The sequence below is a fragment of the Sinocyclocheilus anshuiensis genome, unplaced genomic scaffold (genome assembly GCF_001515605.1).
Source record: "Sinocyclocheilus anshuiensis isolate Anshui unplaced genomic scaffold, SAMN03320099.WGS_v1.1 scaffold1487, whole genome shotgun sequence".
In the NCBI taxonomy this organism is placed as follows: domain Eukaryota; kingdom Metazoa; phylum Chordata; class Actinopteri; order Cypriniformes; family Cyprinidae; genus Sinocyclocheilus; species Sinocyclocheilus anshuiensis.
Genome location: NW_015555817.1, coordinates 301,188 through 321,825, shown reverse-complemented (window position 1 = coordinate 321,825; position 20,638 = coordinate 301,188). Strand labels below are relative to the sequence as shown.

The following is a 20,638-nucleotide window of genomic DNA, read 5'->3' as shown; positions in this document are numbered from 1 at the left end:
ACAAAGGTGGTACAAAATACTGATAAACAAGCTCATTACATTTCAAATACAGTTCCCTGAATGCAAACTGAAACGGTCCCTATTGTAATGCTTTAAATTGGTCTACATGCAGTTAAAGTTTAACCGTACTGGTCAGTGATTTTGAGGCTAATCTGGTCAAGCAAGTCAACATTTCATTACCACGTTTATCAGTTTGTTCCACCTGAAGCCTCAGTCTTATCTAAACTAATCTTGATGGTCTTGCTACATTTGATACTTCATAGTTTCTAAAGAAGAATGTGTCGGTCCATCTCAGGACGAATTATGAGAATGTGTTTTTGTATTATTTTGTATAGTATGTACCCTTGTGTCCCAATCAATGTTTTTACGCTCATTTCACTAGTATTTGTTTCATTACAAAATGTCACTCTAGTTGCTGCTTGACAATGTTATTACTGTACAATGATGATTCATTTGAATTAAATTGTATTCCTGTTCATTATTTCCTATCTTATCTCATGTAGATTTTGTATAAGGCTTTGCAGTTTTCATTTGGTTTATAGTCTAAAGCGTTTCAATAACTTTTTCCTTGGTTAATTTAATTTTTTAATAAACGGATCCATTTGCAGTGTTTAGTTGTTCTTTGTCAGGCATCATCTGAATGCAAATTTTGCTAATTTAATGTTGACATTGAGAGAACGAGATATCTGAGACTAATTACAATTTTTATTATTTTAAATATTCATCATACATCAGGCTGGGGAAATGAGTTAAAAAGGATGAAGGCTATTCAAATGCCTAACTGGAAGAAAAAAAGGAAATATACATATAAACATTAATATTTATACTTTCATAAAGCATGCAGAAAATCTCGGCATTTACTTAATTTGCAGAATAAATCAAATACAAAAAACTAGCTACTAGTCTGATCAAAAGAGCCAGAGGGACTGCATTACTGAATGACATCATCAGTGAAACTCTCACTAGGAGAAAAACGCTTGAGTTCCTCAAATCACTTGTAACGCAAAGTGGCCCATGTCACTACCGTGATCATGTGACACATCCGAGTGGAAGGTTCAGAGTCTTCTATAGGAGTGGTTTCTAAACCATCCATTGACCATCATTTTTATGAGAACAAATTTCGTAAATCTCTATAGAAAAATGTGCAGTACTGTACTTCCCAGTAAACAGCTCCGCTGCTCTTGTAGTGCTGTCTGTATAGTGCAGTGTTGTGGAGTGTGAGCCGTCATCTGCGCATCCACAGCCAGCCGTTGATCAGACAGGCAGACAGTAACATAGAGAACAGCACCAGCTCCGTCTGTCTGTGCTCTGTGTTCTGTCTCTCCAGCCCTGCTATCCTCCTGCTCATCTTCACCACCTGAAATCAAAGGAACATAATCAATGTCATCCACACTATACATACTAATATACTGCATGCTGTTAAGAGGTTTAGGGTTTGTAAGATTTTTTCAAATATATTTTTAAAGGACGTCTGCATTTATTTGTTCAAAAATACAGTAAAACAGTAAATTGTGATATATTATAACAATTTAAATGTTTTCTATTTAAATATATTTTAAAATGCCATTTATTCCTGTGACCGCAAAGCTGAATTTTCAACATCAGTCTTCAGTGTCACATGGTCCTTCAGAAATCTAATATGCTGATTTGCTGCTCAATTATGAACAGTGGTTCTTATTATCAAAACTGAAAAACTTTTTTTGTATAACTGTACATGTCTTTAGTGTCACTTTTGATCAATTTAATGTGCTATATTGCTATATACCAGTTTGATTTTATTTATTTATTTATTTATTTATATATATATATATATATAGAGAGAGAGATACAGTTACACAAAAAGCCAATTCACCAATATTTTAAGGGGAAAAAAGATCCAGTTTATTTGCTTGTAAACTGGACTACACTCTTCATATTGTACATTTGTTTTTCTGGCCTTTGGTTATGTGTCTTTTTTTTTTTTTTACCAAACATGATTGTAATAATAATAATTTGGCAACATTATAAACTCCCGACTAAGAAAATCACTGTTGACCAAAAGCTAAATGCCTAGACACAGACAGAAATATCACCAGGTCAATTAATAGTGGTCAATATTTTAAATATATGTGACCCTGGACCACAAAACCAGTCATAAGGGTAAAATTTTTTAAATTGAGATTTATACATCTAAAAGCTGATAAATAAGCTTTCGAAAATCGCCTTTAAAGTTGTCCAAATGAAGTTCTTAGCAATGCATATTACTAATCAAAAATGAAGTTTTGATATATTTGCAGTAGGAAATTTACAAAATATCTTCATGGAACATGATCTTTACTTAATATCCTAATGATTTTTGGCATAAAAGAAAAATTTATCATTTTGACCCATACAATGTTTTTTTTTTGGCTATTGCTACAAATATACCCCAGCGACTTAAGACTGCTTTTGTGGTCCAGAGTCACATATATACGCAACAATTAGTCCATGTAACATTATGTGTCAACTACAGATTTGTAGAGTACTGTATTATACACATTGTATTTATACAAACTACATGTAAAAACGTTGTATATATTGTGTTTTGTGTATACAAACTTTTGTATGCATGACATACAAAATTGCACAACAGAACAAAACTGAGCATGGATGAGTGCATTGTTTCTCAGTAAAATCTGAACTTGTGTGAAACTCAAGCACTCACCTGTCTGCGGAGCACCATGAACTCGACAGCAGCACCTGTGTCCTCTTCAGGACCGAGCCAGAACTCCTGCGAGGCACTGTGGGACAAAAATAGATGTTAACAAAAACTTCAACATCTTTCCACTGAAACGTACATAACGCCCTCCCTTACATCACTGACTGATTTACTTCATTCAACGGGCTTCCAACACAATCTGTTATGATAAAAAACCCTACATAAACAACTAAACAGAAAGTGTTTGCTTGCTCAGCAGCATTCCATTATTGTATACATGGAAATTGCATGAGCCACTGTCACCTTGTCCTGCTTTGATCAGGTTGAACCTCCACAGCCTGAGAGGGATGGTTTTCTGGGTAACCAAACCTTAAAACACAAGAGAGACACCAGGAACCACAGCAGTCCACAATGAACATGATTTCGTGAATGATTCAATTCAAAATGAGAAGAAGGGGGGAACTAAAAGCTCAAAGCTCAGTTTTAGAATGCTTAAGGTGCTTGTTAGTTGCTCAGGTAAAGCAATAGCAGTGAATTCAATCAAAGCCCAAAGCTCTGATGTGAATTTGCAGGCATGAAAGGTGCACCAACTCTCGGATCCTGACAGGAAGCCTAGTCTGAGGCAGTTCCATCAGAAACAACCAAACCAAACAACAGGGATTCAAAGGTCAGAGCAAACAGCTGAATATCCCAGGTTAGTTAGAGCCCACAACCGCAGGAAGGGGACAGGCAGGGTGTGAAGGATGAGGGTCCGTGTCACCTGGAGGAGTATTTTTTGGTGACTGTCTGGAGGAGTTTCTGAGACGCCTGCTGGCCCAGCTCCTTGGCGGCCTGCAGCATGCTCTGTGGGGACAGCAGGTTGGGTGGGATGGAGGGGAGTCCTGGGGGCTTTGGTGGGGACAGGTCTGTATGCACGACAGGTGGGCGTCCAATACTGCGGCTATTGCGGACAGGGAAGGGAGAGTACGGACATAGAGGAGCACCGCTGTTATTTAAAGACTGACACTAGCTGTATCACACAAACCTGACACGCTTCATTTGAACGGGTTTGTTTAAATAAATGTCTCATCAGATAAATGAGTCTGGTAAATAAGCTTCTCATTTAGCACAGAAGGTGAGGTGAACTGACCAAATGCAACAATCAACCTCTCCTGCCCTCTAGAGGCTGTTTAGTGGTAGTGAGACATGTATGTAAAGGCTATGAAATGGATACATACTGCAGTAATTCTCTGGGAAAATATCAGGAAAATGTTGTATTAGGGTAGCTGACAATTAAATACATTTAGAAAGTTGTTTAAATCTAAATTTAAAACAACATTTGCTAGTTCTTTACAATCATGCCACTTTTATAAGCCATGTTGTACTTTTTGTATCAGTCACACCTGGACCATTTAAAAACGAACTAGAAAAGTTTAAAATTGTGATTAAAAACGTTGAACCTGTTGATCTGTTACAGGATATATACTTTTGCTTATAAAATTTAACTTAGAATCTTGATGTTGAGAATAAAAGACTATGTAAATGACTATATTATGTACACTGTATTCATGTAATACAAAATATGTTTTAAGGATATACACCAATATACATATTGAAAAATGTACTATGCAAAATTCTCTCTTCTTTACATTTTCAAATAAAATATAAAGACATTTATATTTGACAGCAGAGACATTTATGTTACAAAACAGAAACGAATCCTGCAAAAAATGATGAAAAAAATTAAGCAGCAAAACACTGTCGTCAACACCGATAATACTGAATCATTAATAATAACTGAAAACAAAAAAAATAATAAATCAGAATGATTTCTAAAGGTTCATGTGGTAGTAATATCTGCTGAGAATTCAGCTTTGCCATTACAGTAAAAAAATAAATAAATAAAAATAAATCATCACGATTAATTGAATCCACAATAAAAGTTTTTGTTTACATAATATATGTATGTGTACTGTGTATATTTATTATGTATATATAAATACACACACATATGGTATATATTTTATATATATACACACACATATTATGTAAACAAAAACTTATTTTGGATGCGATTAATCACGATTAATGTATATATACATGTGTACTTTCATTCTGGTCAATAGTATTTGTCAGCTTCTTCGTATATTTGTATATGACAGAGCATTATAACTCTATAATAATATGATTCCCACAGAGTGCTAAGTAAACTAGTAAACAGTGAACTGGACTTACGGAGACTGGGAGTGGAGTGTTTGTCTGGAGTGTGTGGGGGTTCCAGGTGGGGTTCGACCAAAGGCCTGGTCACTGTAAGACCTTCGCAGTGGACTCTGTGACACATTACAAGTAGGGGTGTAACGATTCACTCGGTTTCTCGATGCATCGATTACAAACCCTGACGATGCAATGCATCGATCTTGAAACATGGATTTTTTAATCGTTGATTTCGGACAGTAATCGATTTAAAACGCTAAGAATCGAATGAATCGCGATTTCTATAGCGATTCAATGCTTTCAAAATATATAGGTACACATTCAATTATTACAAGCAGGAATTAATGGAGACCTTGAACAGTGTTCGTGCCCTCGCATCTCTCCTTCACGCGCTCCATTATTTACCACCTGTGACTGTCACAGGATTGCACTCGCGCTCCGTTCTTCTCACTGACACATTTTTTGAGCAGCTGATGTGTGATCTCTCCTGAGTACTCGAGGCCAGTAATGCTAAAGTGAAGTAGTTTTGCTTTTCTGTAGTTTTTCAATGGCTCTCGGTCATACCGACGACGACATTACCTGAGCAGTCGAAGGCTGCATTTATTTTGGGGAAGAGAGTCGGACTCGTAACCCAAAGGTCGCGGGTTCGAGTCTCGTACCGGCAGGGATTGTCGGTGGGGGGAGTGAATGTACAGCGCTCTCTCCCACCTTCAATACCACGACTGAGGTGCCCTTGAGCAAGGCACCGAACCCCCAACTGCTCCCCGGACACCGCAGCAAAAAAATGGCTGTGTTCAATGGGTATGTGTTTGCGGTGTGTGTTCACTGCTGTGTGTGTGCACTTTGGATGGGATAAATGCATGGGATAAAGGCTTCTGTGTAATTTGCCCCCTGACTAAGCATTTAAAGAATTTAGGGGAAGCATTTAAATAATCCTGTGAATGCACTTAAAGAATGCAGAATCAAATCGTTAATCGAATCGAATTTAATAGCGAATCGAATCGTTGTGAATTTGCAAAAAAATCGTTCTTGAATCGAATCGAAAACCTATGAATCGTGAATTGAATCGCTGTCTACCCAAAGATTCACAGCCCTAATTACAAGCAATATCATGAACTGGAATTAACCCATTTATGACCCTCACTGACATTTATATATATTTTTAAATGGCTCAAGTTATCCAACAACCTTTTTTACACCATTCTATTATTAATATAATATAAACTTTTCTCAACACGTCACATTAAAACAAAACAAATTGTGATTGGACACTTCACGCCCCAATTTATATCCCTTTTGCCATCTAGTCAAGGGTTTGGCTACGTGAGACTACCTGGACAGGCTCTCTCATGAACGCCTCCCTGTCCCAGGACCCATGCTGCAGGTCCCACATTGATGAAGTGTGTTTAGTGAAGAGAGGTCGTGGACTCAGATCAGAAGCATCTGTTGAAAAAGATTTAAGAGGACACATTTTGGAAAAATATACACTAATCATAATTATTATTATTATTATTATGTTTTTGAAAGAAGTAACTTATGCTCACGAATCTTGCATTTATTTGACCAAAAACACAATGAAAGCAGTAATATTAGTACAATTTAAGAGTTGTCCATTATATTTTCAAATGTAATTTATTCCTGTGATGGCAAAGCTGAATTTTTAACAGCCATTACTCCAGTCTTCAATGTCATATGATCTTTCTAATAAATCATTCTAATATGCTTATTTCATTGGTGTACAATTAGTAATAATGGTTCTTATTATTATCATCAATGTTGAAAAGAGTTTCTGCTTTTTAATATTTTTGTGGAAACTGTGATACCTTTTTCAGGATTCATTGACGAATAGACAGTTCAATTGACAACATTTATTTCATATAGAAATCTTTTTTTAACGTCATAAATGTCTTTAATTTCACATCAGTTTTTACTGTATTTTTGATCAAATACATCAACTACACATTCATATATGTGACCCTGGACCACAAAACCAGTCATACGGGTAAATTGAGATTTATGAATAAATAAGCTTTCCATTGATGTATGGTTTGTTAGGATAGGCCAATATTTGGCTGAGATACAACTATTTGAAAATCTGGAATCTGATGGTGCAAAAAAAAAATCTAAATATTGAGAAAATCGCCTTTAAAGTTGTCCGAATGAAGTTCTTAGCATTGCATATTGCTAATCAAAAATAAAGTTTTGATATTTACAGTAGAAATTTACAAAATATCTTCATGGAACATGATCTTTACTTAATATCCTAACGACCTTTGGCATAAAAGAAAAATCGATAATTTTGACCCACGCAATGTATTGGCTATTGCTACAAATATACCTGTGCTACTTATGACTGGTTTTGTGCTCAGGGGTCACATATCTGACCTGTAACCCATTACTGAACATAGATAGTCTGAACTATGAGCAATATGCAGTCAACCTGTTAAGGCCAGTCTGTCTGGGATGTGCATGCTGTAGGCAGCAGGTAGCTCTTCATGTCTTTGCTCTGCAGGCTCATGTGGCGCTGGACCGACCCTCAGCCGCTCGGGCACTTGCATCCTCTGTCTGATGACCTCAGTGAAGTACGGGTCACGCTCGCGCATCGGAGGACCATCACCAAAATACCCTGGAGATGCCATAACTAGCCTAAAGCCAGTAAAGGGAATTAGACTGACCGCATGGCACAACATCAAATGTTAAGCTGCGTTACGTGAGCAAAACAACCACACGGACTGAAATAGCGTACAAAATAAAGTCATGGTAAGTCATTTTTTTTAAAGAACCATAATGTAGTAGCAAATGCTCAAGATAACTGCTGCTTGCTGGTTGTAATATATTCAAAGTGAGCGGTCATTGACCCATGTGTGTTCAGATAACGTTAGAGCTCAGCCATCAAGATTGTTCCTTCATGACCTAGTCTCCTAGATAGACGTCAATTCTCGAATAAGCAGTTTAACATTTCTAGACAGCAACTGTTACTGTTGAACAGACACCTGTTGATTACAGCTCGCGGGGCTAAATTTGTCAACTCGTAACGTTAACGTTACATGGTAATGTCCACGGCTTGGACTAAGCGGTTTGGTTTCGTTTTTCCACTCAGACTTATGAATATCTACTAGCGATACAATAGCAAACAGTAAACAGAGCGTTTAAGTGTTTGGGCTTAATAAAAACACTTCTTTAAACTTCCAACAAGCTTGTTCAACCCACCTTCATGCAGTTCACGTCGCCGTTATTTAGGCACACTAGGTCACTACAGTCTAATATTTCTTCTATCACATTCCCATTTTGGTCATTATTTGCACTTCCCCACAAAGTACTATGAGCATTAAAATCACCACACCACACTATGTTAAAATTACCCTCTCCTCCAATATTTTTCAGCAGATCTTTATTTAATCTTTTACACGGATTATAAAAATTAATAAATCTTATATTCTGATTACCAGTTCTTACGTCAATCACTACTGCCTCGTATTCCTCATTCACTTTAACCTCCCTATATGCTACTCCTAATTTAATGAATGTTATTACTCCCCCCTCCATTTCCTTCATTCCTATCTTTGCGTATCGCTTCGTATCCTTGAACCACAAAGCTTAAATTAGGCTCTAACCACGATTCTTGTACACATATTATTTGAGGTTTAACTTCAATGTCAAGACTCATTCCAGGCCAGTAGTACCTGCTGGAAATGGCATGAATGGTTTTTTCTTTGCCACTGTGACCACCTGCCTCGCTGGCATGAAATTCTTTGAAAATTTGGTCTGCCTCTGCAGCACCTCTGACCACTTTTACATTGTGCTGTTTTTGTGTGTTCTTATGGCGGACATAAAACAGTACTCCAGCTACATAAAAAATAACATACATACACATACATATACATATATATATGAAATGTACCAGTTATATCAGCAGCGAAATATGTTAAATTAATGCAGTAATGAACATTAGCATAACTTAACAATGAACAATACAGTGTCTTACCCTGGACTATATACTGATGTGCGCGTCGTCGAATGACATACTTTTCAGCTTTTGATATTTGATCAGGATATAAACCTCTACATTTGTAATTTAATATAATTTCATACTGTGTCTGATCCATTCTGGGAATAAAGTCAAAATGTAATTATATTCACAATGTTTATACTATTTAGACTGTTTACACAATTTAAAGGTTAGCTACACACTCTGAGAAATTGACACTAACCTGTGGTAAAACTTAGAGACACCAGGAATCAATCACAACTCAATTATAAGTGAGTATCAATTATAAAGTGTCAATTATAAGATCGTTAAAGTCATTATAAGATGTTAAGATTTAAATGCATAATTTACCTGAAAAAAATCTTACCTCAGATGGCTTGATGACATTCAGGCGCTTAATTGTTTTTTTCTAATAATACCTCAATTAAGCTAAGTAGTGCTTTTTAAGGGACTGCTAAGTTTTTATTAAAGGTCCAAGCTTTTTATTAAATTAAGTGAAAAAATAATTATAATTGTAATCATTTTTTTTAAAAACCCTCTAAATCATGTCACCTACTTAAATGACAAATTAATATCTAGACAAAAAAGAATATGGTATCTTAGTGTATCTTTTAAGATATGTTCCTCGTGTTTTCACTGTAAAGTGTTCTGCAGATAAAAGTGGTTAGACGTAATTATGACATTTTAAAACACATCAGGAGCATCACTCTGAGTTACCTAAAATAATAAAAGAGAGACTAGTCATTGTGCAATATAGTTTATTTGTTATTATTTCGACAAGGCTTAAGTTGTTTAACAGAAACACACACACACACACTAACAACAACAATAACAATAAAATGGAAATGGGCGTCTGAACAAAAGAATGCCCCTGACGAAGGAATTTAACTGTCTAATTGTAATGAATGGTGTTACACTTCATAACAGGCAAACGTTAGAATTAGCAGGGAAATCTGACTCTATGTTGCGATTGAACAGGACGTCACGTACATTAATACGTATTTGATTACAAATGATCTAATTAACATGGTGAAATGAACGTTGCTTGCAGAAAGACAGCAAAACCACCATAAGCTGACTTGCTTAGCCGGGGCGAAATCATGACGTCATGATTTTAGTACTGAAGTTTTAGGGTTGCCAGGATATTTAAAATGAAACCGCGCAATTGCTACTACAAACTACCGCTGGAAAACCGCGGACTTGGCAACACTGCGAAGTTGCGCAGGCGCTGTGAGGGGGAAACAGGGAAACTGAATTCACCGGAACACCGGCAATTTTTCTTCATCAAAATGTACCATTACAGAAAGACTGTCCATCCTCTCTTTGTCTCGGGTATATTTCAGCCTCCTCGCATCTATCACTTTTGCTCCTGAAATGCTTTTCTTAATCGTATCTATTGATACATTCGTTGGTATTCCAGTAATAACTCCTCTCATCCATTTCTTTTCTCCCATAACTTGACTAGTAACCTTTTGCCCTAAAATAGTCTTAATCCCTAGAGCAGCCTTTTGTTGTTTACTGTCTTTGCAATCATTTTTCATTTTTCCATCTCGCAACATCTTAGCACTTTCACTATTTCCTACCATTTCCTTCAGTGCAATTTCAAGTTTCAAGGGATTCAAACTACTTGCTTCTTCCGACATAAACTTCACCAATACCTTAAACTCCTCCTTTCTTGTTCTCATCTGATGACATTCTCTCTCACTTTCTGTTCCTGATGTTTGGCTCCAATCTTTCCTTCTTTTCCGCTTTTCTACTAAAGTCCACTTACTACTTTTGTTTCTTTCATTTCCCCCGCCATCTACATCCTCCAAATCCAGATCACTTCCGGACTCTACTCCACTTCCGTCCATCTTGGCCTCAGTCACAACCCAGTGTCGCCAACCGCGCCCAGTTCACGTCGACTGACGTACGTGACGTCATATGACCGTGAGCAAAAGTGGGCGGTGCATACGTGTTGTCTTCTTCTTCTTATGATGTTTAATGGCGATTTTAATTCCTCTTTTAACTGTATTCTTTCCCTTTCATATGCCCTACAGTTAATCAGCACATGCTCTACAGTTTCTGGAAGTCCACAATGATTACATTGACCAGATTCATGTCTTCCTATCATCTGGAGTGATTTATTAAGAGTAGAGTGTCCAATTCTCAATCGAGATATAACTGTATCATCCCTTCTATTACCATAAGCAGTTCTTACTTGTCCTACTTGTTTATTTATATTATACAAATGTCGCCCTTTGTTACCTTTATCCCATCTCTCTTGCCATATCTTTCTGACAGCTACTTTAATTCAACCTTTAATTTCAGATTTACTCAAGGGTATATATGTTGAGCCTGCTTGCCTACTGTCCAGCCAAAACTATTCATATATGTCTGCTCATATTCCCAGCAGCTCTCCAATATTTTTTTTACTGGATGATTGGTAAAATGACCTTTAATACCAGTCCAATATACCATTTTAAGCTGAATTTCACGAATGTCTAGTGGTGTTTCACCCATTTCTACCTGCAAAGCTGTCACAGGAGAGGATCTAAACGCTCCACAACATATTCTAAGGGCTTGGTTTTGAATTACCTCTATCTTAGTTAATAATGAGGTTGATGCTGAGCCATATACTATTCTACAATAATCAATTGCTGACCTAATTAATGCACTGTATACCCTTTTAAGAGAACGTCTAGTAGCTCCCCAATCTACTCCTGCCAAGCACCTCAGCACATTGACTCCTTTCTTACATTTATCAACTAACTTCTGAATATGTGACCCAAATGTTAATTTGGAATCCATCCATACTCCCAGATACCTTATTAGTGATACTTGCTCTAATGTTTGTTTATACAACTTTAATTTAACTTCAGGAGTTTCCTTCTTCTTTGAAAAACATATTACCTGGGTTTTTTCAACTGAAAGACGAAAACCCCATTGATTAGCCCAATTTTCAACAACATCTATAGCCTCCTGCATTTTTTGCCCTACATACTGCAGGTTCTTCCCTTTTTTCCACAAAGCTCCGTCATCCGCATATAGTGCTTTTCCTATTCCTAATTCAATTTCCCCAAAAATATCATTTATCATTATATTAAAAAGTATGGGGCTACAAACACTTCCTTGAGGGGTTCTACGTGTTGTCTCGCTGCTGAAGATAAAAAATAGTAAAGCTATTGTAAATTGAGTCTTAGAGCTATTGCGACTTTTTAAAATACTAAGCATAAAATATAACTTCTAAATATGGCAATTTACTTAATATATCCTGTTCCTGTGACAGCTCTATACAAAAAAAGAGAAAAAGAAAGAATTGCGAGTTTGGGACATCTGCTTTGAAAATTCATGTTCTTTGTCAAAAAAAAATTCAGACATAGGCTATATAGAGCATTTTCGTTCTTTAATAGACTATTATCCAAGAACATCAGTGTTTTCACAAAAAGGAAATTGGCACTTGGAACATTCAGTTAACAGTGTGATCTCAGGGAAAGCAAGACATGTCTCAGAAGTAACATACATGTGAAATGTTGTTTTATCTCCCTTTATTTAACAAATACAGATGTTTGGAATATAAACTGTGTCCATAAATCCAAATTTTTGAGCAAAATGTAAACGTGTAGTGTTTTTCTAACAGGCTTGTTGACTTAATGCACTAAAATGAATTAAAACTGAAATAAACCAAACTAAAGCCTATACAGAATGTACTATAAAACTATGCAGACATTAGCAGACATATAAAAAAAAATGACAAAAACACAAAATTATTCAAATGGAAAATAAAAATCGAAAACTAATTTAAAATATGAACACAAACTATAATAGTACTTCAGTGATACTAAAATAAGTTCTCTAATCACAACTCTTCCATTAAGCAGATATGATATGTACTGTAAATTTAAATTGAATGAAATTATTCATATATGATGTTTGTGACAGAACAGGAACAACATCATTTTTCAAAACATATCAATCTCATTGGAAGCTCTGTTAAGATACATGTGTGACAAATCTTTAAAGAAAAGCTATATAGATTTGTTATGGAAGACTAAAGACTTCTGGCTGTTTTTAAAGTCAATGGTCTATTAAACACAATTAAAGCCTAATTAAAAGTACTAAAGAGCAATTAGCGATCATTTTCTTTGGGTGAGATACATACTTCATTGATAGTTAATGCTTTTAACAAGTCTGTGTGGCAAAACGCAAAGCGCTCAACATGAATAAAACTGAGCTCACAGAGATGTTCATTTTTTTTCCTAATTATATTCAAGTTTAAATATGAAGAAATATTTCTAAAGCAAAGTAAAATAATAAAAAATAAAACTGGATTCATGCATCAGTTTACTATTTACGCAACTGACTTTTATGTGCGACTGATTATATGCAATGTATATTCACACTAAATGGATATTTGAGTATATTACATCCATTTGGTATAGCATTACCATGATGCCTAAAATGAAGGAAATTTGATACAAGACATACACAAATGTACAATTCTGTCATAATTATGAATTTCAATACCAGTGCTTATGTTCATAAAATGTGTTTACATTTAAATGCAAAATTGTTGTAACCAGCACAAACAGATCTAAGATAATTAAGAGCCACAGTGGAAAAATATATATAAATGCAAAACAAAAAATCATATCATGAATGATGAAAAAAATCATGCAGTTTGGCTTGAAGAACAACAATGATGTATCATGTTTTGGTTTAGGATATAACATATATTTAGCATATAAACAAAGCCTGTGGCTTCTGTGGCACATTCTTACTTGCACAAACGCTAGACAGGAACATGAGTGCTGGCAGCAGGCATAGATACAAACGCATATACACACATATTCTCCGACACATTTCTTCACGCATACAGCTCTCTCTTGGCCTAAAATAAACTTGAAATTAAAAAAAATTGAAATTGAAATGATCAGTTCTTGCTACCTCTGACATGATGTTGTTACAACAGAAACCTGTTGCTTTATGACGTTCAGCCATAACTTACAACTCACTGAAGCTACCAGCAGTCCAGCTCATCTCTTAACGCTCAACATCTGCTATAGTGAGTTGACTATGCTATTCTCTTATCAGTCAGCAACAAAGCCTGAAACTGATCTGCAGTACGTGCCAGCCGTTATCAATGCCGTCTACTGAGCTGGGTGCTCCATCAGCGCAAAAGACAGCCTGTCAGGGCATTGTGGGATTGATTGTTGCGGCTGGAGTAAGAGTCCCAAGCCAAGTAAGCAGTTTGCAATTCCTCCATTTTTAATGAGCAGAAGCAAGGTCAAACCCCACTTCCCCAGTGCATCTTTCAAATACTGTGCTTGTATATATATTCGATCCGTTTGATCTACTGTTTGGATGAAAGCGTTTGGTCATGTTAAAGTTCTAACCCTTTTTGCATTAGCATTTTATAATACAGCGATTTCAGCACAATTATATTAAGGCTTCATTAGTTTTAGTGCTTTGCCCAACAACCCACTGATGCCTTGCAATGTCACTTTTACATTTATATTGGATTGATACAGCAATATTCCCATCACAACGCTAAAGTCTGGTCACATTCGCGAAATTGTGTGGTCAAAACGGCTAATTTGAGTGAACGTTGTGAAATCTTACGCCCTCAAGTGCAAATAACTGCATTTTGCACGCAAAAATTCATCGAATGTTGGTAAATGTGACCACGCCTTAAGTCGAATATCCCAGTCACTCAAAAGTTGGCAGTGTGAGAGATTATTTACACATTTACTACAATGGCAGCAATTCATTGGCTTAAACCTGAGCTGGAAACATGATTCAGCCGCATTTAATAGATGGGCAGTTTGGTTGACTAGTTAGAGCATAAGCCGTATACACAGAGAGATAGTGATGAGGAGGCAAACAAGGTGAGAACAAGCAGCATTATAGTACAGTATAGCACCTGGTGATGTCAAAAGCCACAGAAAGCTTTGTACAAATTCACACAGTTTTTACGCTGTTATTAAAAAAGAGTAATAAAACACATTGTAAACAGTCTGAGAACAACGGGGAGAACAACAAAACAAGAAAATCGAGGGCCTGGAATGTTGTATTATCCAATGATTGGGCCCCAAACACGGTTTTTGTGCGTGTGTGTGTTTGTGTGTGTGTGAGTTTTTGTGCATTTGTGTCTTGGGAGAGAGTGATTGTGTGAGCACAGCGTTTGAGGTAAAATCTCGCAATAACCGTAAAATCACAAGCAACTGAGCAGACGATTTGATTGACTATTCTTACATGTTTCTAAGGCCTAGCTCAACACAAAACAAACGCATTACATTCTATGTAAATTTCTGTGTATGTGTCTGTAAACAATCGAATTGTGTGCATACCTGTGAGTGCATTTTCCACACGACGGTCTTCAATTTTACAGATATGTGATTTGGATGTTGTTTTTCGCATTTGTTCTGTGCCCATCAGTGTTACAAGTAAGAGTGTATTACTAATTCTAAGGACGTTGGCATGGATCAGAGATACTGCTGGTATAAGATTTCACAGGAATTAGTATACGTGGTGTAAGGGAATTGTGAAATCATGACTTTATGAACACAAGAAAGGACAGCACGCACACACTATAAATATTCAGTGTGTCTGAACATTTCTACGATACACCAATTAGATTTGGCACATCATCTTGTTTTCCCGCATGAACGCTCCTTTCGATTTCTAGCAGGCTCCGAAGCTTGATGCCTGATGCGATTACCATGCAGCGCACAACTTGGGATATATCTCTTCTTCACTTCTATACATTTTCTTTCTGAAGGGCAGCCACTGCAGCCGTGGGTAGTGGTGTGAGAGGTCGAAGGAGGAGTGAAAAGGTACACGGAGATGGTGAGAAGGCTGCATGAGTGTGAAGGCAGGAGGACCCTTTGCGACTTGAAAAACAACCACGTTTACCAGTGCAGTCCACGAACCGATCAACGACACAAGGAGACCATCACATACATAGCCTGCACACTCTGTTCAGAGTGAGAGCCACATTAGGATAAGTGCTTGGGAACCAGTGCATTCCTAACGTTTGGTTACCGCTATATGAGTCCTCTTTCATAAAGGCTCTCACTTTTCTAGCACTATCTCCTCATATTTGGGCGGAGGATCACTGTAGGGGGCTGTCGTCTCATCGCTGCTGCTCTCTAAGTGGCCGGTAACTTCTTCGTAGGATGGCGGTGGGGTCGCCCCGGACAGGTGGGAAGCCACAGACAAAGACGAATCTTGTACATACAGGGAGCGATTGTTCTGAGAGTGGCTGGTGTGATGATGGGCATCTTGCGGCGTGACCGAAGCCCCGCCCCTCTCGCCACTGCTGACCACCACGCTGGGCCTGTCATTGGCGTGAGAGTTCTCTGAATGGGAGGGAGGGTCGCGGTGCACCAAGATACGCGGGAGGCTGCAGGCGTTCCGGTTAGCCAGATAGCGGTTCTGGGTGTAGGCCGGACGCCGGCGCGTGGCCTTCTGCAGTTGACAGCGCCAGATGAGGAAGAGTGCAATGATGATGAGAAGAGCCACGCCCAGTAGGGGCACCACCATGTACACGGTGTCCGGGCGCGCAGAGCGGGAATCAGCATTGCTGTTCACTGTGTAGATGCTGCGGTTTTTCCAGAACTCCATCTATGAATGAAGTGATAAATGATATAAGCCAGTTGCACACATGAAACTGTTAAACTGCCGTGGCCTTCTGTGTTTCATACTAGCATTCACACATCACCACCAGAACACCATTCCATAGTTTTGCCATCTTTTCCACCAATGTTTTTTTATTTTTTTTTTACATTCTGTTGTTAAATCTTATTAAAATAATGCTGGCTGATGGCTTCAACAAAAGTATATACCATCAATTAACAACCTTGAAAATCACAATCTGTCTCTCTTTAAAGGTTTTTAAGGTATTGGTGAAAAAAAACAGTTTCCCTAAAGAGGAAATGGATTTTAAAATTAGAGGATTTTTATTTCTGAAACCCAACTGCACTCTATTTTGGCCTTAATAATTTTAAATAAGTTAGTATACTTGTTTAACAGGGAGACAACAGTGTCAATAAAAATGTGATGTATGAAAAAAACAAAGATATTACGGAGCCCCGCACATGACATGCAAGAAAAAATAAATAAATTGTGCACACGATTACTATTTCGTTCCCTCGATTTGCTAAATCGTGTGCACAATTTAATAATTTGTTCTCTCGATTTAGCAAATCGAGGGAACAAATTAGTAAATCGTGCGCACAATTTATAAATCGAGGGAATGAAATAGTAAATCGTACACATGATTTAGCCTACTATTTTTTTCCTGCATGCCATGTGCAGGGCTCCGTAAGATATCACTAAAGCTGTAATTTAGTAAATTATGAACAAAAAGTGAAAATATTATTGTGTATATTTAGGATACATAAATGCTAGCTAAGCTAGTCATTAGGCCATTTTATTCCAAAAAAAAGTGTAAAATGTGATCTACATTACTTTTTTATTTCTATCACAGAATGCCATTAAACACAAGATGTAATTTACGATGTGATGGAAATGGAACTGAGATTTAAAAAAATGTTTTAAAAATAAGTTTTAATAGAGTTAATTTTCTAAAAGTCTACAGGGCCAAATGTTCCAAAAGTAACACCTAATAGAAACACCCACTTATGAATTGTAGATCTGTATGTCATGTTTGCCTGTAGGTAAAGCGTGTGGAGTAATTGCTTTGGGTCCTAAGAACTTTGCGACTGGCTCAAATTCTGTGACAGCAGATTTCTTATATAAACGCATCCAAACCTGGCAAGTGCTTGTTCACACATATTGTTCACTCTGATACTGCACTGTTTCAGCAAATTGCTGAAACTGATTTGCTGGTATTTTGACAACCTCTCTAAAAGGAACAATCTGTAATGTGTAAAGCAGTAGACTTGCATTAATGGGGTCATGAGAAATCAAATTTGCCTTGATCTTTTAGAAAATAAGAGGTCTTTGTACCATTAAAACATCTTCCAAGTTCCATAGCTTAAAATGTCCTCCTCATTGTAAACAAAGCATTTATTTAATCAAGCTCCAAAAACAGCCCGTTTTGGATTCAAGGGGCAAGATGACGTCACCTGGGCGCAGTCGTTCGCATAAACACAAGGCATCGACGAATTGTCATCTTCTCACCATAGGCCCCGCCCACTGGTGTTCAGTCACTTAACGGCTTGACACTTAAAGGGTTAGTTCACCCAAAAATGAAAATTCTCTCATTAATTACTCACCCTCATGTTTCAAACCCGTAAGACCTTCATTCATCTTCGGAACACAAATTAAGATATTTTTGATGGAATCTGAGAGCTGTCAGACCCTGCATAGACAGCAACGCAACTGAAATGTTCCCAAGTCCAGAGACGTAGCAAGGAGATCTGTAAAATAATCCATGTGACATCAGCGGTTCATCCGCAATTATACGAAGCTGCGAGAATACTTTTTGTGCGCAAAAGAAAAAAAAAATCGACTTTATTCAACAATTAGTCTCCTCCGCATCACCTTGTAGCGCCATTTTGGAGAATATCCGCTGGACGTAAACAACGTATGCTGTTCTGTGTCAGCTGCGTCATGCCGGATCTGTTTCCTACGTTGTTGTGATCTGATCTAAACGGAAACAGTGTATCCGTGTGACGCACGGATCGTTTTTTTTTTTCTTTCGAGGATTGATCGGAACATTTTGTTTTGTAAACGAGGCACAGTGTCATGGAGAGTTCACAACCAAACATTTGTTGAAAGATGAAGCGGTACTATATCTGACTGCAGCTGCATCACAAACCATAAGTAAATGATTTCATTATGCTTTGTCTGGAAATTACTGTTTTATTTTGATCATGTTGTCATAACACACCTGCAATAGCGAGGTGGCGTTGATACTGTTTCCTATGCGATGACGTTAGCTAATTGTAACGGTGGCCGATTACTGAGATGCCTTAAAGGACCCGCCCCTTAAAAACAGGTTGTTTCAGAGAGAGTTTCAGAATGAGGGTTGAAAATAATTATTTTTCCACATATTTATTTGTGCAAAAAACTTCATTAACATTGTAAGTAAACCTCAAGGAACATATTAAAATAATAAAAAATTCATGTCATGACCCCTTTAATATTAAATTGCATCCGCAAACAAAAAACAAACATCTTTGGCCGATGAAGACAGGATTTACCGTTCGCTCCTTATTTTCAAACACTTCATTGGCCTCCTCAAAGCTGCAGCTCTCCTCGGCACACTCCCTCTCAATGTTGCCCGGCCGGAACTCCTCCAGGAAGCCATTAGCCCGTGGAAAACGTTTGAGGAGAGAGTTTGCGTCCTTGCCATCTAGGAACGCTGAGAGATCGGAAGACATCGGTATGTTTTATTGGGGGCAAAGGTGTTTCTCTGTTTGTTCCTGTGAGTAATATACGTATGTTTGCCAGTCATATACTCAAAAATGATAGAAAAATCTTTTTTTTTTAAATTCTGATAATCATTTTCCATCCATTTATCGCTCTGCATTACATTGAAGTCAAAACAATAAAAAAAATAAAGCATATTCACAGAAAAATTTCACAAGACCTATAACGTACATTTAGAAAATCAATTTTCATTTCATGCAGAGTATAAAATCTATTTCATAAATGATCAGTACGGGCTATTTCAATGCTGAAATGAGTGCAGCACATCTCAAGAAGGGCTCAAAGAACCCAAAGAGCTTTGACACATCTTCTATTACTTCAAGGTTTTATGTCATTTAACAAGGTGTGCCAAGAACTACTGCACGATTTTTAGATCAGACAGAAATATGAATGGACCCTATTCCAACATCAACATTTTAAGATGAAGTTGTTGAAAACTGGTCCTTACCTGCTGCCATACTACAACAAGAGAACTCAATCTGAATTATTTTGACCTGGGGAGAAGAAAAGATGCATTTAAAGGGTTGGAAAAAGTTCTCTTATGTGCACACTTGCTGTTATTCATCATAATTATGGCCATTTGTTTTTATCAAATGACAGACAAAACAACAAATCAACTGTGAGAATCAGATATGAACTCCAGGCCACTGACATACTAAATATTCTGGTAAATATTCTAATTGGCATATTCTAAAATATAACAAACAGAAAAAAACTGCTGTCACGAAGCTGATATCTTTACTATATAAATCTATATAATCTCTTGCCCTTCTAAGATAATGCTGATGGGGGAGGGAGGAGGGGCGGGGGACGAGGTTCCCATAGTAACGGAGAGGGTAGCTAAGAGAGATGCGCGAGCTAAATTTATATCACTCGAGCTCACTCCTTAACGAATTAATTTAATTCGCGAGTTACTATCGCTTTATCGCACACGAAAAATGCCACCCCAACGCAATTTCACGTTTATTAATGTCTAAAAACCGCATCGAATAAAAAATAACGGAGATAACACGAGTAAGAAAAATAAGACATACAAAGCATACTTGAAATTCTAGATACAAAATAGATTTTCGTCTAAGTGCAAGTGTTTTTAGAAAATATTGACAAAACTATTTAATGTAGTTACATTACCTACGGCCATTCTTAAAAGCGAATAAAATATTAATAAGAGACCAATTCAGTTTGACTATAGTAGCTGACAGTAGTCCTTAGACGGGCTCTCAGTGGGATTAAAGATGTGTATTTATAAAGGCAGCGAAATTTTTAGTTGCCATGGAACAAAACAAAACAATGTATACATTTGTAACTCAGAGGAAGATGCAACATAATAATAAAGCCTACCTTCCAGGCTGTTGCAATTGCTAGTCCATTCCATCCCTGTTTCCAGCTAGGGAGCACCC

General features: G+C 37.2%; 2 protein-coding genes across 3 annotated transcripts; both read right to left on the bottom strand.

The window, feature by feature from the left end:
* Nucleotides 1–856: 856 nt before the first annotated feature.
* On the bottom strand, nucleotides 857–10,815 carry LOC107675201 (mitochondrial fission factor homolog B-like). Of its 2 annotated transcripts, none has more exons than XM_016469465.1 (8): nucleotides 10,746–10,815; nucleotides 7,311–7,519; nucleotides 6,204–6,313; nucleotides 4,892–4,986; nucleotides 3,438–3,617; nucleotides 2,981–3,046; nucleotides 2,684–2,759; nucleotides 857–1,357 (listed from the first exon to the last, which is right to left on the bottom strand). In XM_016469465.1, exons 2-8 carry the CDS (start codon nucleotides 7,507–7,509, stop codon nucleotides 1,226–1,228), a joined length of 858 nt encoding a protein of 285 aa, XP_016324951.1. In that variant the 5' UTR covers nucleotides 7,510–7,519; nucleotides 10,746–10,815; the 3' UTR covers nucleotides 857–1,225. The 2 variants fall into 2 exon arrangements, with proteins under 2 accessions (XP_016324951.1, XP_016324950.1); XM_016469464.1 differs by lacking the exon at nucleotides 10,746–10,815 and adding an exon at nucleotides 8,081–8,101 and having other exon boundaries at nucleotides 7,311–7,516.
* Nucleotides 10,816–15,100: 4,285 nt separating this feature from the next.
* LOC107675202 (transmembrane gamma-carboxyglutamic acid protein 3-like) lies at nucleotides 15,101–20,638 on the bottom strand. The gene is made up of 4 exons (XM_016469466.1): nucleotides 20,580–20,638; nucleotides 19,687–19,732; nucleotides 19,010–19,170; nucleotides 15,101–16,463 (listed from the first exon to the last, which is right to left on the bottom strand). Exons 2-4 carry the CDS (start codon nucleotides 19,694–19,696, stop codon nucleotides 15,912–15,914), a joined length of 723 nt encoding a protein of 240 aa, XP_016324952.1. The 5' UTR covers nucleotides 19,697–19,732; nucleotides 20,580–20,638; the 3' UTR covers nucleotides 15,101–15,911.

What these genes read in the sequence shown, in the direction of transcription:
- LOC107675201 (XM_016469465.1), bottom strand. Translation starts at nt 7,509, where the DNA reads ATGGCATCTCCAGGGTATTTTGGTGATGGTCCTCCGATGCGCGAGCGT. An exon ending in ACACTCCACTCCCAGTCTCC is followed by an intron (nt 3,618 to 4,891) that starts GTAAGTCCAGTT and finishes TGTCCGCAATAG; the next exon opens with CCGCAGTATTGGACGCCCAC. An exon ending in TCATGGTGCTCCGCAGACAG is followed by an intron (nt 1,358 to 2,683) that starts GTGAGTGCTTGA and finishes CTTTGATTTCAG; the next exon opens with GTGGTGAAGATGAGCAGGAG.
- LOC107675202 (XM_016469466.1), bottom strand. An exon ending in TTGAAAATAAGGAGCGAACG is followed by an intron (nt 16,464 to 19,009) that starts GTAAATCCTGTC and finishes CTTCATTCATAG; the next exon opens with ATGGAGTTCTGGAAAAACCG.